Raw genomic sequence first — 23,799 nt, forward strand, 5'->3', positions numbered from 1 at the left:
ACAGGTCTCCTCAGATTCAGTTTTTAATAACAGCCATTAATCTTAGACGTGCCAGTTGCAATATCATTATGTCATTTTAAACACAGTCTTTGTTTCAGTTTTCACTAAGCATGTTCTCTGTTTAAATATGCTCCTTTTAGAAGTCACATTATGCGATTTGATTTGTATAAATGTCATAGACGAAAGTAAGATTAATATCTTAATTATAGCGGGTGAATGATCAGATTTCCGGATGAATTACCAGTGATTCGGATCACAGTATGTTATTTGCGGAGGATCCAGGTACAAACAGACTTTATGGGCAAAGCGGTAAGTCCAAAGAACACTTTAATTATAGAAAAATATGCTGTGTAACAAGAAATAATTTAGCTAGCGACAGTCTCATTTGTGGTCATTGATCGTCTTTCGGTGGGCCTCTGATTTCCTTATGTCCCTGCATTCTTGTGTTTGGCTATTTCCCGTAAAGCATATCGTGTAGAAGTTGCTCCATGTTCACGGATCCGATGATCGGTTTAAAAAAGAGTTCGGCGACGACGTTCGAGCTGATAGATCTCAGCGTGGAAAGAGCGATAAAGAGTTTGGCGAATCTGGCGGAATCCTCCCTGCGGGTCATTCTGACGTGTTCATTCAGCGCTTGGTGCGCTTCTCGCTGCAGGCCGTGTATGTAGTGGAGGTACTGCAGACCGACCAGGTCTGTAGGGGATAAAAAAAATTAAATAAATATTAGTAAGATACTTTAATATCGATAGTCCAAATAATAAAATATACAGTATGGTAAATATTGAAATACAGGCCTACTGTACCAATCAACTTTTTAAATATAATTACTTAGAATGTGTTCAATATTACCAATATACATTTATATCGTCGCCAAATTGTTTAAGCAAAAGATTACAAAAACAGATTCTCGTTGTTTTGCGGACAGCATTTCTGTAATTATCCACATGTGATAAACTCCAGCGCCCCCGCGCCCTTTGCGGGATTAATTAAGGGTTGAAGGAAGGATGGAGGGTTGGTGATTTCTACATTTCTGACATAAATATTCAACACTTAATTATTTTAAATAACTTTACTAATGCGTTTTAATGGAAACCCCATGGACTATAATTAGATCTTTTTTGTCAAAGATTTTTATACTCTTGCGCCCACCTGGATTAAAAAGGACAGCTCCCTTCAAATAGGCGTATTCCTTCGTACTAATATCCAAAGCCCAGCACCTGCTCAGGAAAGACTTAATGATCCGGATATCTGACAAAGGCACACCCTGGCAGTTTCTCGACTGCCGAGTGTCGTGGAGATCTTGTCCGCCAGTTAAAATCCTCTGTAACATGCTGTACTCGGGGGTTTCCGCCGTCTCGAAGTCCACCCTGTCCTGCGCCATGCCCAGTACCAAAAGCTGAGCCCAGCCGCCCCGCACCAGCAGCAGCTGGTCTTCGGCTGGCAGCTCTCGGAAACACGGTACATTTTTCACAAACTTGAGCGTCTTTACCAGAACGGTGGAGGCTGCGTTGCAGGCGATCTGCGGGCACCGCAGCCTAACTTTGGTCTCGGACACACAGGAGCACGCCTGCAGAGGGACCACCGCACCTGATCGCCCTGGCGCTTGCCTTTCTTCCTGGCCATCGTTTTTCAAGATGCTGTAGAGGATGCTGCTCTTTTGCCTCTTATCGCCGAGGCTGCGACAGTCGTCAAAGCACGCCATTCCTGTTCTTACATTTGCGATGGAGCTGTCACACTACCTGGATGCGCTCGGTGCGCCGTAACTTAGACAGGTTTATGGTCCATGCTCTCCTGTAAGAACTTCTTAAGACTCAGATTTTCTCAGACACCTCCCACAACTTTACCCGAGAGGATGAATAGAGGGAGCCAGCTACAAGGAAATGAGCAAACTAGATTAGAGGTCTAACCTGACCGAGAACTGGAAACGATCCTGCATTTAAACTTACTTGGAGCAAACATAGGTCGTTTTGCCGCTGGTTTGTTTAATTTTGTAATTCCGTTTTGTCCACACAAATGTAGGCTACTTATTTATTTCGTGTCTCATGCATTGTTGTTCTTAAGCATGTTGAATAGTTTTTATAGTTGCAGAGATGCATACCTTGACAGTTTGTGTGTATGCGGCCAACATCCTGTTCAGTAGTTGTTTTTAATTGTCGATGTTGATGATTAGGGTATTAGCTGTTTAGCCATCCATCCGTCTTCTAACTAACCTCTCTTAATTAGCAGGTTTGCAGGGTATAACAACCATAACAGCAACTATTATACATACTGTTATACACATTATACAGACTGCGAGGCATCTGTTCAAGCTGGCCGTTAAATCCTGAGATGTGTGCGACCGACGGCTGGAATGCTCTCCAGCTCATTTCGGCGCTCAGCCTCTCTACCATGATTTGCATTATTAATTTCGTTTCTTAGCCGAGGTTTTCATGCAGAGACCCCCTACTCCTTTACACAGGTATGTATGTAATACTGCAGCTACAGAGGCACCTTGCTAAGAGGTCTACATTCAGTGCCCTTGGATCTAAAGCGAGCAAACTTTGCATCCCAAGTCCTGAACCTCTGGTCTACTTTCTGCTCCTTCTACTTATTTCCTCAGTTTATTTCGCTATAAATTCTTTTATTAATACAGAGCACTTCAGGTTCAATTTTGATTATGCTCTTCAATAATTAAAAAAAAAGAACAAAAAAAACATGCTTTTCTATTACCGTGTGTCTATATGGACAAGAAACAGTAGGCTGTTTAAACACTGAAATGCCAGGACAGGAATATTAAATATAAACATTCTGATGTCATCATTAACGTGTTTAACTCGTATACTCGCCCTGGGAAAATAGTTAAGCTTCCAGCAGCTCCGTAAAAGAGCTCAAAATAAGAACAGTGAGGTCGATCACTTTTTGGCAGACACATGCTTTTACACAAAGGCGTGTCCACCCATGCGCGCGCGCGCGCACACACACACACAGAGGTTTGTAATTATATCTTTGTGGGGACTCTCCATTCATTTCATTGGGGAAAACTCTAATCACATCATGACGACCTTAACCCCTACCCAGCCTTAACCTTACCCATAAGTAACCAAACAAAATACGAGACTTTTGTCATTTTTACTTTTTTGATTATATTCACAAATCTTTGTGGGGACCTGAAAAAATGGTCTCTACAATGTAAAAAAAATTGTTTTTTATCATATTGTGGGGGGACATTTGGTCCCCACAATATAATATAAACCTAATCCCACCCTCCCTCCGACACACACATATAATATAATAGTTGCTGCTGTTATGATTGTTCTTTTTTATAACGTAGGACCAGAACCTTGTACAATCCACTGTATATGAATCAATTGTTCTCTGTCTGACAAAACTCTTTACAAAAAGAGTGAAGAAAGAGGAGTTGAAGGCCAGATTTTAACCTTGTGTTGTTGGTTTCACTGTGATAATTGAGTGGTTGAATTATGAAGCCGTGACTCTTGGCCTCATTGTAACTGAACGATGAATCATCATACACTCTGCATGCGTTTTCACTGTTATGAAATGCACCTGGTCAACTCCCCATTTCCCAGTCTTAGAGGTTTTCATATAGTCTGGGAAAGCTGAATAAATATCTAAGGAAACATCCATGCCTCTTCTGAAACCACTTGCCCTATTTAGGGTCATGAGGGGGGGGGGGGTCCAGAGCCTATGAATACAATTCAGGGAACAACCCAGGATGGGGTGCCGACTTAATGCAGGGCTTGCGTGTGCACATACACACACACATGCACACATACATACACACACTCACACACACCTATGGGTAATTTAGTAACTCCAGTTAACCTCAGCATGTTTTTCTACTGGGGGGAGGGACTGGAGTACTCATAAGAAGCCCCATGATGACACGGGGAGAACATGCAAACTCCACACACGGAACCCTGGTGGATACTGACCCCTGAGGTATGAGAGGACAGTGCTGACCACTGCGCCAACATGTCACCCCTCTAAGGAGAGAATGAAAGAAATCCTAGGAAATATCCAAGGTATACTATAAAAAAAACTGGTTAATGTGTTTTTAAAAAGAAATGAGGATTTGCAGCATCATCTAGTGGGCTGACCACCCTTAAGATGAAAGATGGGGGTCAGGGTCAGTGCTGTTTAGGCAATAGGCAGGAAGGACCTGGACAGATTGGTGGAGATGGAACTTGAGCTAACCTGGATTGTCTGGGGATACAGTCTGAGCTCTTTACAGCTGGAGCTTTCCCTGGTGAACAACAGGGTTACCTCTGTATGATTCCAAGTTGCAGAGAGTTAATCCCTGGCTGTCGTTTGTGTGTATGCACTCAACGGAAATTCACAGTGCCCAAGAACGTTGGTGCTCAAAAGGGTACCGCCTGCTTTGTGGTCTTACTGGAAGATTTTAGTGTTTCTGTGGGGAATTATGGAGACACCTGGAGGGTCATTATTGGGAAGAATGGCCTCATGGATCTAAACCAAAGTAGTGACCTAATTGCAAGGCATACATTGACCATGACATATACCATGTTGGAGCACAAAGATATTCATAAGTGCACATGGAGACTGTTGTACCCAAGGGCAAAGCTCAATGATTGATTTTGTACTTATGTCATCTGATTTCAGGCCTTATGTTTTAGATACTCAGGTAAAGAGAGAGAGAACTATCTACTGATCACCACTTGGCAAGTGAGTTGGATTTGGCACAAAGGAGGGAGGCCAGATGGAACTGGGCAACCCACATGAGCAGTTCAGGGTTTTCTGAGAACATCTGGCTGAAGCTTCTGCACAAGATGACTTCATCTCATACCAAAAACTTTTTCCACATGCCGTGTGAGGTCGGGCACATTGAGTCTGAATGGATTCCTGGACTCATTCTCTACGACAAGGTGAGGAGTTCAGAAACCAGTAGGGACCTCAGAACAGAGCCAATGTGCTTTCAGATCAAGAAGAGTCAGGTGATTGAGGCATCTTATGAAGGTGCCACATGGATGACTCCCAAGGAAACTGTACCAGGCTGGGCAGAGGCCCTACAGAAGATCCAGTACATGTTGGAGGGATGCTAGCAGACTTGGGAACATCAACAGATCCACCAGAGAGAGCTAAAGTCTGTGGCCATGGAAAAAAGGGAATCTGGTCTGATCTGCTTGGCTTGCTGCCATGGAGACATTGACCAGGAAATGTGGTGGGAAGATGATGATGATGAAGATGATGATGGTGAAGATGATGATAGTGATGATGATGATGATGGTGAAGATGATGACTTGCAATGCAATTTACAGTAATATGATTCCTTGAAGGTCTCTTTCATTAACGCTTCCTGGAAATCTTTTCCACAGTATTGAGCTACTGAAACATCTGAGCTCAGTCCTTACCTTAATAATTTGTTATACCGTATGACATTTGGTAAACAAATTACAAAATTACATCGTTAGAGTGCTGTGTTTAGGGATTTTTGTTTGCCTGTGAGGTCTTTCTTGTAGCATCAAACCAATGTTATTAATTCTTTACTTGTGCTTGTAATTTAAGTTAGGTCATGTAATTATCAGGGGAACTTCAATATCTGTGCTTCTAAAGAAGAAGCAAAAACCTTGAAGGCTGACTAAACACTGCTCAGCCTGAAAACAATGACATTAACCCTGACAGAAGTTAGTGCCGGTGATGAAGAAAGTGAGAGAAAGATCAGGTTGGAGATGTGGGAGGTGAGTTAATTGTTAAACAAAGAAGTTTATCAGTTGCATTTACCATAACTGTACCATCTCTATCTGCAGTTGTCTTTTTTTAACCCACATGTGTTCACAACTGAAAACGAGGAAGGAATGACAATCGAAATGCAGCATGTGGAAAAGACAGGGACTTTATTGCAAAACAGGAAAACACTCAACTGGTAATAAAAGGACCACAAAACAGGAGGCAGGCAGGATAACTCCAGGGAGGGACCAGGCTGATTTAAACACAGGACTGTTAGGTAAACAGTAACATTAAACATTAGGATTAACTACTTATGAGCAAGAACCAACACAGAGCACCAGCACTAACAATGACAGAACTAGTGAACAACACACAGGCTGCTAGCTATATACAAGAGTAATGAGGATCAGACAAGGAACAAGTGTGAGTGATTTGGAACGAGAAGGGAGGAAACGGGACCAGCAGAGACCCCTGCTGGCCAAACAGGAACATAACTGCATTGACAGACAGATTGTGACAATATGGTTACAGTTTTGGTTCAGGTATATTTCTTTTTAAATGATTTATGATTACCAATGTGAGGTTTTGCTGCAATTCTGCAGACTTAGGTTTTGATGCAGTATTAAAGTAATTAAGTTTTTGTGATTTTGCATTCCATAATGGCAAATGATCGCCCTGGGTTTCGTCATTAAGTGCTGCACCTTTGCCTCTTATCTTTATTATAATTTAAACTACTGATCACCACTTGGCAAGTTTGACTACCACCCTGTTGGTCACATAGTTGATGAAATGATTGGTCTTGTTTGTTTTTGTGAGTATATTTAATATTTAATCATTTTTAAAATGACATTATTTACTCTCAATGTCCTATTAGGCTCAACTTTTTAGGTGCATCATGCATTGATTCCAGGAACCATATTTTGTGTCATATACTATGTATGAGGCCCTATTAGTCCTGTTGGTTAGGCCTATATGCCGAACATTATTTTTCGCCTATACAAAATGCAAAATCGAAAGGAGATTGTGTTCTTTAATTGCAATTGCATGGCATTGCAGATAAATGCCTTCACCGAGGGCACAAAATGTAGTTCACACATTGTCTCCATAGTTGATTTATTTGAAAATTCTTTTTTTCCCCTGCATGCATACATCAAGGCCACAGTCAAGCAGACACCTCTACTCCCTCGCCTTGTACAGTTCAGCTTCTGTTCAAGGACTGGAAAGAGAAACTTGAATGACGTGTAGATGTTTTATGATGATCAGTTAATTCTCAAAGAAGTCACATTTATGCCTATATGAACTTGGTGGCAGGCTACAATACACCAGATGGTCATTGAGTCTTCAGTGGTTGTACTTTGTAAGGATTCTAACCAGTGGTCTCACAAATAGGTATTAATTGAGTATTTATTAAAAAAAAAAAAAAAAAAAACTAAAGTTGGTTTCGATTGTTTTTGTGGGATGAAATATTACTGAAACTGTAGCAGGGTGAATAGCCTTGAGACACAGTCTGGACCTGAAATATCCACCTTTGGTGTACAAGCCCACCATCTTCAACCTGCCAGTTTCAGGATGCAATTTGCCATATTATTTTCTGCCTTAATTATTAATCACGCCTTAATCAAGTCTTTTACTGGGTGTAGAACTTGTTCACAGACTGATCTGGAAGAATATGCAACAGTTAGTATTAAAAACTGTGCTCCCAGCTGTGTTTCCTCAGAAACAGCCACCCTTCCCAACCAGAAACCATAGATTCAGTAAATGCTCTCTCTGCTGCTTATATTCAGTCATACGGGAAATTTAGCTACATTTCTGGAAGTCAATAATACAGAAATAGAATGCAAAGTGGAAATGGTAGACCAGCCCATGCAGAAGGGTATTCACAACCTCACAGACTACAGACCGAAAACAAACTTGCTTATGTCCAATATAATTCGTCTCTCTTATGCATTGTATGCTTGCTTTGTTCTTGAAATCAAAGACCCTCTCATGCAAGTCCTTGTAGCATTTAGCAGCACTAGTTTCTCTGTCTCCTGGGGGGATGTGAGAAGAACTTTTAAAAAGATTCATTCTTGCCGGATGCATTTTCAAAGCCTGTGACCAACTTGCTTGCGTTTCATGGAATTTCTCTGTGGAAAACCAGCAGCTCCCACCTGTTTTAAACACAATGCAATCATTCTGGTCCCAAAGAAAAACAAAGCTGACAGTCTGAATGACTGTGGTCCTGTGCCATTCACCCCCATTGCCACTGAAAGACTGGTGATGGCATACATGAAAATCTATATCCCAGACACATGATGTCCCCTTTTTCTACTTGTGACAAAATTACTGGACCTAAGATTCAGTGACTCCATATAAAACTAGATTCCGGCCTGTTTCACCGGCAGACTCCAGCACATGCAGGTGGGAAAGCACCTTGTTGGCCTACAGCAGTGCTTCCCAATCCAGTCCTCAGGGACCCACAGACAGTCCAGGTTTTTGCTCCCTCCCAGCAACAGCTCTTACCATCTTCTACAGACACACAATAGAATCCACCCTCACTGGATGCACTGCACTGAGGTACGACTCAGCTAGGGACCTGCCCAGACCATCTCCAGGACACGTCTGCCTTCACCTAAGCACATTTTCAACACATCCTGCATCATCAAGGACTCCAGTCACCCTGAATACACACTCATCCATTCTTCGGCACAGAAACATTAGCACTTCTACCACAAGATTCCAAAACTACCTGCTAATTGTAAGTTAAGAAAGGCAGTGTAGACGAAACTGCTGGTAATTTGCACACTCTGTCAACACAACGCTCCTTTGTCATTTGATTGTGTGATACAATTCTTGTGTGTCTTGTGTTACTTTGTGTTGTTTAGCATTATGTATTGTCTGTATTATTTACTGTTCCTACTTTTGTTAGTGTAGAGTTAACTTGCAGCCTACAGAAGGCATGTGAAAAAGCACCAGATTTTACTAAGTATATATGACAATTAACTATTTTGCATTATTTTAACTGGCACCCAAATCCAATACACCATACACATTTAATAGCTGTAAGACCCAAACTATGAACAGCTTTGGTTGAAGCATAGTCTCTACTGAATGAAACCACTTTATATTGAATTAAATCATTATCATTTTATAGCAGTGTGTTGCTCATTTCAGCCTGTTACTACAGGTTGTAATTTGTGTTTTTAAATTGAAAATATGGTTATTTTATTGCAGTAAATGTCTGCTTAGACTGGGCCCGGCTTATTTCCTGAACGTTTTTTCCTGTGGCATTCTGTGGTGGTGTTTTCTGCTTTATTCCTTATCACCCTGATACAGGTGGATTGTGCCCTTCAACATGTCAACGAGCTGTTTCAAGGCCTATCAGCTCAAGACAAAAATGTTCCCTGAAATCAATTAAGCTGGTTCTCCGTACACAAGATGGATGGATTGACGAATTGACGTTTCCCTGTACATAGTCTGGTGTGACTCTTTATTTGGTTTTGCTCATTTGTTTCATACACACTGGGCACAGCAATGTTTAGCACCTCACAGGATTTCCTGATGTTTTCTGTATTAGATGGTTGATAAACCTTAAAAAAAACACTGTCACACATTGTTTTGGGTGGAGCTCTGAGGCTAAGGATCTGTGCCAGCAATCAGAAGGCTGCTAGTTCGAATGCCCAGAGTGATCCTACTCGGTCGGGCCCTTGAGCAAGGCCCTTAATCTGCAATTGCTTCATCCGGGGTATGATGTTACTCTACATCCAGCCCTATAAGGAGATCCTCTAACTTACAGGGAAATGTAGGGGTTGGTGGCAGGATTGGCACTGCAGCCACTGGAAAAGAATCACACTGCTCCATTTGGACTAGTGTGGTGCTGAGGTATCACCTGCCACCCGGGTGCACCCAGAATCTCATGCCTGAGGTGGTTTGTCATGTGGTGAGTGCAGCAGCGCCCTGTAATCACACACTCCTTACCTACACACTTTTACGTAAAACCAAACTGCATACAGATCTCTTGCTTATTTCCCCCACAAAAAAAGATTAATATAATCCATTTTTTGTAATTTCAGTTCACAACCAAATCATATCAACTTGGAGTAGTCTTAGAACATTATTAAAACTGTGTACTTAAAGCAGAAAGGTAGAAGATAATGTTGAGTATTTTCATTATTCATTGTTGTCAGCCATACAACAAGCATAGTGACAGTATAGGAATTTATGTAAAATACTGGTTGTTGTGTTGCATTGGACAACATGAAGTTGATAAGCAGTAAAGATCACTAGCTGAAAAATGCATGGGCCATATAAATCATCTAGTTCTGTAATCAGCCAATAAAAATTAAGTTGTGGGTGAAACTGCAGCATCTCCCATGAGCATGAAAGCAAAGTAGGCCTGCTTTCTCAAATTACACACTCTCCTATCCTAGTACAGTGGGCAGGAGGCCTGCTACTCCTTTCCCCTCAGACCCTACGTTCTCCTGGAGCATTTTAACCTCTAATCTAAGGCGAACAGCAAGAGAAAAGGACAAAGTTACAAACTGCTATCAGATGCTCACGCCATCCCATGCAAAACAACCATAAATTGGGTCAAGAAGTTTATTAGCTCCAGAAACTATTGGCTCAGCAGACATTTAGGGGACGCTGAGTGCTAAAAAGTCACATGATCACCAATCTGTAGGGTGTCTGCAGATACGGGAGATGGGCCTCAGGCTGAGAGACAGGATGGAGAGACCGTGGTGCCATCGAGTCTCTCCCATTTCATTTGGATGCCTGTTCCTGAAGTTTCAATGCTGAGCCACAACAGCTCAAAGGCTTCTCTTGCTACCATTCAGATTTCTGAACCATGTATATAACACTGTCACAATGAACCTGAACCCCATCCTAGGATCCACAAGGCACAAGACAGGGGACACTCTGGACAGGATGCTGGTCCAGCTCGAGCCTTACAAATGAACAAAGGGCGATTTGTAGATATCAATCAACCTACCCTTTGAACAGCAGTAGGAAATTGTGTACATGGAAAACAACAATAGGAGACCAGGGAGAATGTGCAAATTCCCTACACAGCCAGGATAGGAATCAAACCAACTACTCAGTCCTACTCCCCAGTCTGCTGTAAGCATTGTGGTTGCCACATGCGTCTGTTTTGTTACTGTGTAAAAGATGTAATTAAATAAGAAACACCTGTAAATTTTAATCCAAATACCTCCAGTGAAAATATATATTTTCAAAATTGTTTATACACATTTTCACTGAGCATGAGGTTTTTTTCCATAACAGTAAGCATTTTCAGGCAAGCTGACACATACAAAAGAAACCTAAACAGGCACCAAGGTTACCATGACCCATAGAGAAAGTGTATTTGGCACAATGAGACATCTGTGGCCTTGAAGAACTGGATGCAATCCATTAGAAGAGGTCTGGATACTATCTGTGCTGATGGTTCCTTAACACATACGCACACGCACACCAAAAAACTCAGAAACTTTCTGCAAACAGCACTGGGTGAAATTACCCGTAATTACCCGCCTTTACTTCATGCGCACCTTTTGCAGGAAGATGTCTCTCGCTGGTTTGTTATGAGTCGCGCCGGGTGTTACCATGACAACTGCCTTGGTTTTTAGCTCTCATCCTTCTGTGACTTCTTCCTATAAAAGGATTTGGCCTTGTTTCCTCCGGCAATATAAACTGACTATTGCTCTTTTCAAGGGCTTCTGTATTATTTTTTTTTGTAAATTAAAAAGACATGGAAATGGAAGTAGCACACACCTATAAGCCTCTATGTGTGTGTGTGTGTGTGTGTTTGTGTGTCTACAATGTGATAAAAACCTGTTGTTTTGATATTGTGGAGACCATTTTTCAAGTCCCCACAAAGAGCTGTGAGTGCAATCAAAAAACTACAAAGGCTAAAACACTTTTATTTTGTTTGGTTACTTTTGGTTAAGGTTAGGGCTGGGTAGGGGTTAAGGTCGTTATGTTTAGAGTTTTCCCCATAGAAATGAATGGAGAGTCCCCATAAAGATATGATTATAAACCTCTGTATGTGTGTGTGTGTGTGTGTGTGTGTGTGTGTGTGTGTGCATGCATGGGCACGCCTTTGTGTGAAAGCACATGTCTGCAAAACAGTGATCGACTTCTCCATTCTTAATTGATGAATTTTGAGCTCTTTGACAGAGCTGTTGGAAACGGAACTCTTTTCCCAGGGCGAGTGCGAGTTAATCACACTAATGATGACATCAGAATTTTTATATTTAATATTCCCGTCCTCGCATTTCAGTGTTTAAACAGCCTACTGTTTCTTGTCCATATATATACACACAGTGATAGAAAAGCATGTTTTTTCATTTTTGAAGAGCATAATCAAAATTGAACCTGAAGTGCTCTGTACTAATAAAATAATTTATAATGGAATAAATTGAGGAAATAAGTAGATGGAGCAGAAAGTAGACCAGAGGTTCAAGACTTGGGATGCAAAGTTTGCTCGCTTTAGATCCAAGGGCACTGAATGTAGACCTCTTAGCAAGGTGCCTCTGTAGCTGCAGTATTACATACATACCTGTGTAAAGGAGTAGGGGGTCTCTGCATGAAAACCTCGGCTAAGAAACTAAATTAATAATGCAAATCATGGTAGAGAGGCTGAGCGCCGAAATGAGCTGGAGAGCATTCCAGCCGTCGGTCGCACACATCTCAGGATTAAACGGGCAGCTTGAGCAGATGCCTCGCAGTCTGCGGGCTTCCTGCCATGGAGACGGGTGAGTCTGTTTACAGCCGCCTCCATCTCTGAAAGTCTGGCATGAACATATCTGCGGCACGCAGGGCACCGAGTTTATTTGCAGGAGTCAAGGCTGGATGTAATCAGCATGTCTGATTTTTATGAAGATGAAGGAATGACGACTCCTTGATGAGTATGATGCACACGCTACAAAGAGAGGGTCACATAAGGCTTGGAACGGACTCTTGCTTGTATTTGTTGCCAATCACCATCCTCGTTATTGGTGTCTACAAAAAAAACATTGTCTCCTCTGTTTCGCATTACGGTTCTCATAACGTTGTCATATATTTCATTTTAGAATCGTTCTCTGGAGGTCTGTTTTTTATTCCAATGGATGATAGAAGCCATCGTTCAAGCTTTGGTCCACCAGTTGAATTGCTTTGAGTAATGGGCTGGAGTGAGTGCCAGAAAGCTCCTCTGACCCCCGGTCATCGCTGGCATTCGCTTATCACCCTTCACAGCGGCGGTAGCGGGCTGGCGTTCAGCCTCGAGAACCTGATAACCCATCTGCCACTGTTTCAGAGGGACCGTGGAGGACGGGCAATGGCAACATCAATGCGATAAACATAGATCACAACACTTCCATGTGTTCATTCTTTGTACTTTTATGGATATAATTCCCTCGAATGTTATTTTAAGACCACTGTGAATACAGTTTTGCACTTCGAGATGGACATTTTTCCACATTTATCATCCTTTGAATGATTTTACTAAAACTTGCTGTTATTTATGCCACACAGCTGCCCTTTCTGGGCCTGAGCAACATGACTTGTCACGGCTCGTACTTGCTGCTAAATTCTGCAGTACATTTTCTGGTAGTTAAAAGCTTCTCTGGCTGCTTGCATTTCAGGCAGAATTATGAGCTGCCCTCTCTCTCCCTCCCTCCTTCTCTCTCTCTGTCTCTCTCTCTCTCTCGCTGTCTGGCTCTCTCTCTCTCTCTCTCTCTCTCTCTCTCTCGAGTTGCCACCCTACAGCAGCCAAGCCGCCATACAACAACAGCAGCTGCCGCTTGCTCCCGCTCGCCTTCCCTCTTGAGTCGAACCCAAGGTCAGCATGCAGCCACGGAAGCACAAGGTCGCCTGTTCACGGCACATAAAAGGAGCAGACGGTAGAGCAGCCTTGGTGCGCCTCTCTCTCCTTTGTTGACTTAAACACCCAGGCCGACATTTGTCTGCTGTTAATGGCCTCTCTAGGAAAGGCTCGGGACAGGGTCGGATAAAATGTTTCTGCGCACTCGGACAATGAATCTTCCGCCTCTTATGTCTGATTCCCTGAGATGTTTCTAAGTTCATTTATTCAGTACCACGAATGGGCATGAATAGGTTGCCCTTGGCTGTGTCCTTCTCCTCGTGCCTCTAGAAGCCACTGCAATAGGAGCAAACGAATAGGGATGCTCTTATCTGAGACACAAACAAACACATCACTGGCCCAGGTACAATGGGTGGGATTTTCAGGTGTCATTCGGAGTAGCATAAAAAATGTTTAAAGTTTAAGGTTAATAGTATTATTATAAAACTTTTTACAAAAACTAGGCGATATAACACATTACTTGTATATATTACATTTCTACATTACCTTACCTTTTCCAAATTTGTATTGAATTACTTTTTGTTTTGGGCTATTACGCTTCAGAAATGTGTTAAACAAGAAAACTGAAAGCACTGTTTACTTTGCCATATGTACCATTCTGGAAGACCTTATGGAAATTCCAACGTGGGATATGGAAATTGTGGTATTAACTTTTGAGAATTATCTGCAGTAAGTGGGTAAACCCAGGCTGGGAAATGGCTTTTTAGGTAGTGATGGCTAGCACACACCTCGGAAAACTTCAATAAGATTACAGATGCCATAAATAGTTCAGTGAGACCACAACCACAGACCTTGTAAAGTTCAGGGAGACCACAACCACAGACCTCGTAAAATTCAGGGAGACCACAACCGCAGACTTTGTAAAATTCAGGGAGACCACAACCGCAGACTTTGTAAAATTCAGGGAGACCACAACCACAGACCTCGTAAAATTCAGGGAGACCACAACCGCAGGCCTTGTAAAGTTTAGGGAGACCACAACCACAGACTTCATAAAATTCAGGGAGACCACAACCGCAGGCCTTGTAAAGTTTAGGGAGACAACAACCACAGACCTCATAAAATCCAAAAATACCACAACCACAGACCTCATGAAAATCAGGGAGCCCATAACCACAGACCTTGCAAAGTTTAGGGAGACAACAACCACAGACATCATTAAAATCTGGGAGACCACAGCCACAGACCTTGTAAAGTTTAGGGAGACCACAACCGCAGACCTCATAAAATCCAAAAAGACCACAACCACAGACCTCATGAAAATCAGGAAGCCCATAACCACTGACCTTGCAAAGTTTAGGGAGACAACAATCACATACCTCTTGAAGTTCAGGGAGACCATAAGCACAGACCTTGCAAAGTTTAGGGAAACAACAATCACAGACCTCTTGAAGTTCAGGGAGACCATAAGCACAGACCTTGTAAAGTTCAAGGAGACAACAACAAGAGACCCCTTAAACAAGTTGAATTCTTTTACTATTAATTGTGGATAAATTTTACTCTTCTTTTCTTAAATGATGCAACTGGAAATTGTTATACAAGATGGATGGGTGGATGCAAAGCCATTTGTCACAATTTATCTGTGTGCTATTGTTGTATAGTAGTAAAACACATTTACAGTATAAAAAGAAATTATATAATGAATACATAAATATTCTCCAGTTTTCTCTCATATTGATCCTTTGACCTGGAATCCAAATTCCTAAAAACCAACAATTATAATCAAGGTCAAATTAGTTCCCTTGTTGAAATACCTAAGTGACCATTAAACACATGAAAAAGGCGTGTGGGGAGTGGAGGGGTGGCCATGATTGGATGATTTATTTGTATGGGGAGGAGCTCAGACGTTACACCAGACTAGGCCAAGGTGAAGGACACCATCTGTCATAGGTCGACATTTTTTAAACTTAGAGAATCACCAAAATGACAGTGGGCGGGATTATGGTGTATTGTCACTGTCCTATTGGTCAAACCCACTTTCCATTTGTTATGTTACAGGTTCCCACACCCCACCGACACACAGCCCAAATCCATCTTCAAAGTCTGCCTGTTGAGGTAAGGGGCCCGGAGCAGTAGTGCAGACAAGAGAAACGACAATACAGGCTTGGATTCAGTCCTCGAAGAACGCGGCTTCAAGGAGTCTGTCAGGGAGTCAGAGACGCGGCAAGGCCATCGGCACAAAGCTACCCAGCACAGACACTTGGTTTTAGGCAGCTAAAGCCCAGGTGAATATGGAAAAAGAACATTTACAAAAGACTGAAAAAGTCTGCTTCAGTTTTTCTGTGTCTCCTTCAAGGGTTTAGCAAAGCTGTCTGTCATAGATGTAGGTCAGTGATTTTAATTATTTTTTACAACCCTGCAGCATTTGATCTGGTATATCAGTCAATCTGTACACATATAATATGTGACAATGTCTGCTTTTCCCAAAGTGAATCATGTACTTTACGAATTAAAGAGACACGTTTCAGTTTTAGTTAGTTCACAACTGGAGCAGCAGAACTATTCAGCAATTTGTGGAGAACTCTGTGATTCACTATTATGTTTGAGGAGGTGTTTAATTCTTTTTGAGCAGGAGGCCGCTCATACTCTGAATGCTCCACACAGAATTTTACCTTTAGTTTCTAAAAACTACATGCTTGTGTCTAAAAATAGCAGGGGATACTCATCAGGAGATATTCTAGGCGTCTTTAATGCTTGTCAAGTTTCCCTTCATGTTATATAAGAAATACAGCTGGATGTAGTCTAGGGATAACAATGCATATTGATAAGAATGTGAGAGAACATCGCAGCCCCAAATCCAGAGTTCTCATCTCGTCTTTTTGAGGAAATATCACTACAGTTTTTCTTACTTCCGACAATTTTCAAAGGAGAAAAGTAGCTTTGTGTTCAGCCAGGTAATCCTGTGGCTCTAACTCAAGACAAGCTGGAACCCTGGGTCCAAAGGAATGGCTGACCTAAATTACCTGTAAAAGAGAAAAACAAAATGTGGCATGGAAGGGACAAGGCCATGGACGACAGATAGCCTGGACGTGGGATTTTACTTCGATATAACAGCGTACATGGATTTAACACAAGCTTCCCACCGTCAGGGATTCGCTTACCAGATGCTGCCCCTGACCAGTCGTCTCTCTCAGCTGTCACCGCCGGCTTTCTCTTCCGTAGGTCAGCATGGAGCATCTTCGCGCACATTGATGCGGCAGACGGAGGGTGAGAGGTCCCTCTGCTAATAAAAGCGAGAAAGGCCTTGAAGACAGATTTTCAGAAGTCACGCTTTATGAATGGAGTCGACGTGCGCAGCGACGTGCACTACATTGAATAAGGAGATAAAGGAAGGAATGCAGCTGTAATTGAGTCAGATGTGCGGCGATTCAAAGGAGGAGGAACATGAGAAAAAAACTGAAATGATTTGCTTAATCATCTTCTAGGAAATTAGGCACTGAACCTGGAAATAACAATTACAACGCAAAAGACATCTTCACTACTTCCATCGCCATTAGGGTATTTTTTACCACCATAGGATATTCAAAGTCAAAGTCAAAGTGAACTTTATTGTCATCTCAACCATATAAATTACACAGTGAGCTCAGGGTCTGCAGTATATTCAAATATTTTTTTGCTATTTATAGCTCAAATATCTTTTGAGCAGTAAAAGGTACAACACTAATAAACTCATCCATCCATCCATTAGTCGTCTAATTGCTTATCCTGGTCAGGACAGTGGGGGTAGTAACCCCATACTGCTTACAATTAATAGCTAACAACTAATAAATTAGCATCCTTAAGCATCACTCTGCCAGCATCTAACCTTCTTTCATTTCATTTTGGATACTATCGCAGTTATTTTTTCTTCTTTCAATACTGTTTGTTCTCAAGCTAACATCTCATCAGCACTTGTACAAAACTATTGACGGAGCTCAGGCTGCATGGTATCTACTGAACTAAATTAAATTTGAATCAGGGGGCTGATTGAAAAGTTGGGCCACAATTCACGGCACTCCTTGGGTCTTCGCAAGTCCAAAACATGATGTTGCTCAGATAAATCATTTGTTTGCTTATAATTTGTCCCCATCAGACTCCGGTTCACTACTGGGTGAGACGTGCCTCAGACGTCTGCTGTCGTAGTCAGACAGCGGTTAGACTAACAAAGGATGGCAGAAGGGAGCTGTGTTTCCATCCAGGTGCTGAAGAAGCCAGCAGACTCACCGGATGTGATACTGCCAGTTGGAGGAAAATAGCAACAAAATGGAGCAAAACTATGTTTTGAATGTAGCAGCATATTACTGTTGATTCTATTTTAGATGTAAAGGGGAAGCAGAGATTAGATTTCTATCAGCACATGGGGCTGATCAGGGTGTAATGGGTCCCTTTACGCAGTCTTCTGCATTTTATTTTATTAATTGACCTGCCAGTCAAACCCATTGGTTTCAAATGTCATCATGTAACTTTGAGGACATGACATTGCAAGCTGAGGGTTGCCAGGGAATGACAAATCATTCCGACGGTATGGCTGATGTCAGGCTTTGCCAAAATAATGCAGTTAGGGGGCTTGAAGCCGCATGCGAGAGACTGCAGATACGGCTGAAGTATTACCGTGAATTTAAGCCTAAATTCCAAGAAGTAAAACATCTGACATGAGTGACCAGCAGTTGGTGGTTTCACACGGCCGGCGTTAGCCTTCACCAGGAAACATTCGGCAAGGATACAACAGGGTTTGAGCCCTTGAAATCAGACTGTTTTTAGCCACGTCATGCCAAACAACACCTCCCAAATGCTGCTGATAATGGGCTAGGATGCCAGGCAACGTGCGTGAAAACACAGATTTCCATGTCCATGTCTGACATGTCCACGCAAAATGCTGAAACCGCTGGAAATGTCCCAGTCAGCCGCTTGACTTTTGTTCTGATTACCAGTTTAGCCAACTTTATCTCTGGACTAATCGTAATGTTACAGCTGAGTAATACCTGCTGTACAGCTCTGCTTTTCCTCCCAGTTAATTATCTTGGTGGTACGGCCTTGATACAAGGGCATTGTGACACTAATCAGCGATGCTGCTTCAGGGTTTCAGTGTCCACATTCTCAGAAGACATCAAAAATCCAGCCCCCTCCCCACGCAGCACGAACTTCACAGATTTCCGTGTGTACCAGAAAGAGCAATGGTGCTGCCCTCTGCTGACACTTCTTAGAAAATGCAAATAAGCAAAGATACAATGAAACGTGGTGCAAACAAATGCATCTCAACAGGCATTTATAAGACATAGAGCTAATTGAGCATATTTCTAACATGTGCATTTTTTAATAATATCATTCCACTATTATAAGTGGGATTTTCTCTTGAATTAGTAAGTGTAATAAATGCTATACTCAGTTGTTAACTTGCAGTTATTGCCGTTTAAGGTTGATACAGCTACAGTATAATGGTGATTTGACCCTAAAACATCTCATTTGTGTTTTGAATCAATGTTGCAGCAAGTCCAAACTCTTCTGTGACAATGGCTGCTTCCATGATCTGATTAAGATGAAGTAAAAACCAGGAGACAACAGACGGGTGAGGCTCTGCAGGTGATTATATTCACATGACCAAATATTGGTTCAGCGGGAGATGGGGGTATTTTGTGCCACCTACCCACCCACCAGCTGCCAGTTTCGTAGCCCGTGGAGGATAGGGCTGGAGCTAATTTCTGCTAAATACTAAAAGCCCTGCCCCTTCAAGGATAAATGATCATTTTATACCTTCAAGTCGTTTTCATCATCAGTAAAAGTATATACCATTTAGCACTGGATTATCCACATTACACTTTTATTGGCAAAAAGATCATAGAAATTTGAGCATTTCACACTCATTTGCCCTCTGTCTTTGGTTTCGGGCTGAAGAAGCAGGACATGGTCTTCATTCCGGTCCTGTCCACTTTGGCTAGAGATTTCTGCACAGCTGTCAACTTCTTTGGGGGCTGTTGTGTAAAAACACCCAACTTTACACCAGACCCCTTTTCTACAATATAGTTACATGCATACAATTTACTCACTTTTAATATTGTGATTTTTTATTAAATATACATATAGTTCTTTACTAGAAGGCCAAAATGCTTTTATCCATCCTCTGGCTAAAATATATTAAAAGACATTCATCCTTTGACAGAAGCAAGCCATAAATAAATATGCAATAGATCTAAAATTAAAACTGAATACATCTCAAAGCATATGATATATGAAGTTTCTCTTTAAAAGTTATCACATTTCATGTATTCTGCAGTTTTTCTCTCTTCATTAAGAAAACACTGAAAACTCACTTTTCTAGCAAAGTCTCTACCATTGAACTGGGTGTAGTCTTCCGCTGCCTCGACAGGCTTGTCAGACAGTTTCCGCTTCTGCAAAATACAAAATGTAGGTGCATCTCCATCGCCTGGGCGACCACAGGCCGAGTACAGCTAAAGTCACACACACAAACGCACTGTCCTGAACTGCAATTACATGCTATTTTAGTAGCTGGTGCAAATTTAATTTTTCCAAGAGTGAGAAAGCTCAGTAGGTAAGTGCTGAAGGTTTCAGGGGTATGTTTACCAACCAGTTACAAAATTTAACAGCAAACACATCACACGTTCCTTACTTACCTTATTTGGAGGTTCTACTTTTTTGGGACTTGAAACATCAGGTAACCTTGCCAAATAAAAGTGACCAAATTCTGAGTGTGAAAATTCTCTACAGCGTTTTGTATGGGTCTCTCACAACAGGTAAGGACACATACTGTAAATGCTTCAGGAGGTCTCTGCTCAAGTCTTCACTCAGATACTCCGATATTAATCCATGGGCATACCGTAGATACTCTTCTGCTCAAGAAAGACAAGCAAGCATTAGTATAGATAAAATCACAGTGTCTGCTGCCAATTCTCATACATGCAGCAGCAAAATTATCATTTAAGGGCAAAAAGTATTTGCAAGCAACAAAAGACCTAAAGATGGTAAAATCCTAAAATTGTTTTTGGTTGCAATACAAAATGCGAGCAGGAGAAAAGCTTCATTGAATGAAAGAGTCTGCTAAACAAATCTAAAACAGAGAGGTATGCATACTATACCATCCGAAACATCCGATTCCTTCTTCACTCTGATGTAGGTTGTGGATTTCACGCCCCCACCAACTGAAATGTTACTGTTCTTAAGAACCTTCACAGTCTTATCAACCTGAGGGAAAGTAATTTGAGCTTTAAAAACACATAAAATCCTTTAAACAGAACAAACTATAATAAAAACACGCATACCTTTTTCTTTAACCACTCCATTGTCTTCTCCTGGCTGTATCTGTGGAACTTCTGATTTCCAACTTCTAAAACACAACGATGTGAGGTAGCACATTACTGAAGCAGCTGACATTGCTAGTGTTGCAGCTCGAAACATTCTTCAGACATATTAGCTTGTTTTATTCTCGTATTATTTTTCTTGTGAAATCTCCAAAGATGTAACACTGCGTGAAAGTAGGCCAGCCCACCTTTCTCCTCAGCAATATGGGCGAGTGAGGCATGTTCCCCCAAACAATTCAACAGCCTGGTGTAGGCTGGGAAATCTTCATCCATGACCATTTGCTGCACAGGTTGAAATTTTCCCTGCAGGATAAAAGTAAAAATAATATAGTACCAATAGTATAGTACTGTTTGAACAATACAGTCCAAAGCATTGACTGACTTAGCTTACTAAACAGTACACCACTGCTATTCAGGGAGCACCAGCTGTACTGATCATCTGCCAAATAGATGAATGTAAATATAGTAATATAAAAATAATGCTTTAACTCACCTCTTTTTCTGCTTTTATCAGGTAGGGCAATACAAGGTAGAGTGGATCCACTGGAGTGACATACAAAAGTCTTCCATCTATAGAAGTCATAGATGTCAATGTAGATTTCATTGAAATTCTATAAAAACCGAAATCACTGCCATTTTCCCTCCGTGTTGTTTTTTGAACGTGCTACTGAAAGTCTGTAAAATATAAACGCTGACTGAGCCTCCTGCACAAACAGATGTGCCAAGTGGCCGTGAACGACATGTAACAGGGGTCAGAATGAAAACAGTTTGGCTGATTGTGAAAGCACATACTAAATAACTTTATGGTCTAGCAATGACATATAAACAGCGATTAAAAGTTTGCTTTCTATATATATCCCAAATGAAATATTAATAGGATTGAAACAATTGTCTTTTTATCATCTGCGCATTCTGTGTTTGTCTTTTTTTTAATAAGTATAACAGTCACACTACAATCCAGGTTTTTTTTCTTTTTCCTTTTTTTAATATCTGGACCTTTAATAATAATAATAATAATAATAATAAATTTTATTTGTATTGAACTTTATATTTTAGCAATCTAAAAGTTCTACAGAGTAAAAATAAAGAAATAAAACAGGGGAATCTATACATTTTTTTAAGAAAATGTCTTTCTAAAAAGATGAGTTTTTAGGTTTTGTTTAAAAGCATGTCGACTGTGGGGCTCTCAGGTATATATGGACTAACTGTTCCTTAGAAAAGAACATGATAATATAAACACCATAAATCTAAACTATGCATAAGTAGGTAGGAAGCAGCTGAACTTGGAGGAGAAAGTGAGTGCGGTTTAGCCACCTCTGTGCACTGTCTGGCCGATGAACCAGGAGTGGTGATCTTCCTTAAAGGCCTTCATCTCAAAGACACGGGTGTCACCACCGGCAAACATATAGAGTGATACCAGACCTGGAGAGACACACACAAAGCATGGGACTGAACGAAACGTGTTTAGACAAAACCTGTCATTTATACATATCACCACCTCGAGGTTATATTTGTGATAACTATCATATGCAAGTTAAAATGAAACTTTGACAGTTTTCATTACAGAGACAATTGTGGGGGTCAACCGTCACTTTGACGTACATGCGTTCATAATTTTGGTGGCTTCTTGATGTGACTGAAAACACTGACTGCAGCTTTACCTGTAGAAGGATTTTTTAACCGGACTATGACTGGGTCTCTGCTATCCTTCTTTGATGTACTGATTGCAGAGTCTGCAAACAGATAGAGATCACAACAAAATTATATTTATTAAAATCTTTTATATCTACAAGACAGTTGTATCTTGTCATGGTGATTCATGTACAGTGTAAGATACTGTACAAGGTACCTTTGGTCAAAGCAGTTTCCACTTTATCACGTAATTACTTAAATTGAGCTGTATTTTGTGTTACTATATGCATCTTGATGTTAACCTCACAAATGCACAGATATACGTATAGATGTATTCTACATACTCCAACACTGGATTTCTATGGATATTAAGTTTCATATTTTGGTCTAAAAAACTCTACTTTCCGATATTCCTGAGGTTAAAATACATATTGTACTTTACGGCAAAAATATCGCTTGCACTAGTTTTTGCTGTACTGCACTGGTAAGAAACGTCCATGACAGTATTGTTTTAAAGTTTGTTAAGGTCAGCGTAACAATTGTCAGTTATCAGATCAATTATTAGCAGGTACTAAAGCAACTTGAACCGAAAGTGAAAGCGGAATAATTACCTGCAGAAATAACAACCCATGTGTCAGTCCCTGTGCTCGGAGAACGCTTCTTTTTTGTGGCCATACTGGACAATCCCGTTTCGTTTACACGCAACCTTTACTGCAATTTAATTACAATAATCGCAATTTTGCTGTTGGCGTGCAACTCCACTCCTAATTCACTTTCGGTGCAGATAGCGGGCTGTTCTCTTGTCTGCGGAAAGCAAAAAAAATGGCGGCAAAAAAGAGTCATTCCATTTCGAAAAACATTTTCTATACACTTATGACAAATGTATCATTTGGTATTTTTATAATCTAAAACGACTGAATTAAATGCATGTTTTAATATGTACATGAATGTTTCCGTTTTTGGTCATGATTACATTTTAATCTGTTTTTTTTAACCCTTCCAATGGATTGTCCCATGTCGTCATCTTTCAGCGGCGAAAGAGTTTGGAATGATGTATTGTAGTTCATGAACTCCGCTGTGGGAGATAAGGTGACTGATGCAGTTTGACTGTAAAACTTTTTTACTTTTAATTTTACTTATAACACGTGCACTATGGTATAAGTTTTGGGTTTTTTTTGTTGCTGAAAAATCGCAGAAGCTCAAACAGGAGGCGTAGGCCAAAAACAATACTGAAAATTATCACAGAAAATCATATAATATCTAGATCTTATCGATATTAGGGATAGCCTACATAATATTTGTTAGTATAAGTCTATACTGTATAATTAATATTTCAAGTTTTGGCTT

General features: G+C 41.0%; 2 protein-coding genes across 3 annotated transcripts; both read right to left on the reverse strand.

Annotated features, from left to right (window-relative positions):
• Nucleotides 1–310: 310 nt before the first annotated feature.
• LOC111843681 (nuclear receptor subfamily 0 group B member 1-like) lies at nt 311–1,799 on the reverse strand. The gene is made up of 2 exons (XM_023811455.2): nt 1,150–1,799; nt 311–693 (listed from the first exon to the last, which is right to left on the reverse strand). Exons 1-2 carry the CDS (start codon nt 1,700–1,702, stop codon nt 452–454), a joined length of 795 nt encoding a protein of 264 aa, XP_023667223.1. The 5' UTR covers nt 1,703–1,799; the 3' UTR covers nt 311–451.
• Nucleotides 1,800–19,308: 17,509 nt separating this feature from the next.
• rnaseh2b (ribonuclease H2, subunit B) lies at nt 19,309–23,292 on the reverse strand. 2 transcript variants are annotated; one of them, XM_023811390.2, is made up of 11 exons: nt 23,064–23,291; nt 22,482–22,553; nt 22,135–22,242; nt 21,314–21,390; nt 21,009–21,123; nt 20,782–20,846; nt 20,599–20,704; nt 20,271–20,352; nt 20,137–20,182; nt 19,816–19,893; nt 19,309–19,476 (listed from the first exon to the last, which is right to left on the reverse strand). In XM_023811390.2, exons 1-11 carry the CDS (start codon nt 23,125–23,127, stop codon nt 19,366–19,368), a joined length of 924 nt encoding a protein of 307 aa, XP_023667158.2. In that variant the 5' UTR covers nt 23,128–23,291; the 3' UTR covers nt 19,309–19,365. The 2 variants fall into 2 exon arrangements, with proteins under 2 accessions (XP_023667158.2, XP_023667159.2); XM_023811391.2 differs by lacking the exon at nt 20,137–20,182 and having other exon boundaries at nt 23,064–23,292.
• Nucleotides 23,293–23,799: the final 507 nt, after the last annotated feature.

Source organism: Paramormyrops kingsleyae, chromosome 16 (genome assembly GCF_048594095.1).
Source record: "Paramormyrops kingsleyae isolate MSU_618 chromosome 16, PKINGS_0.4, whole genome shotgun sequence".
In the NCBI taxonomy this organism is placed as follows: Eukaryota; Metazoa; Chordata; class Actinopteri; order Osteoglossiformes; family Mormyridae; genus Paramormyrops; species Paramormyrops kingsleyae.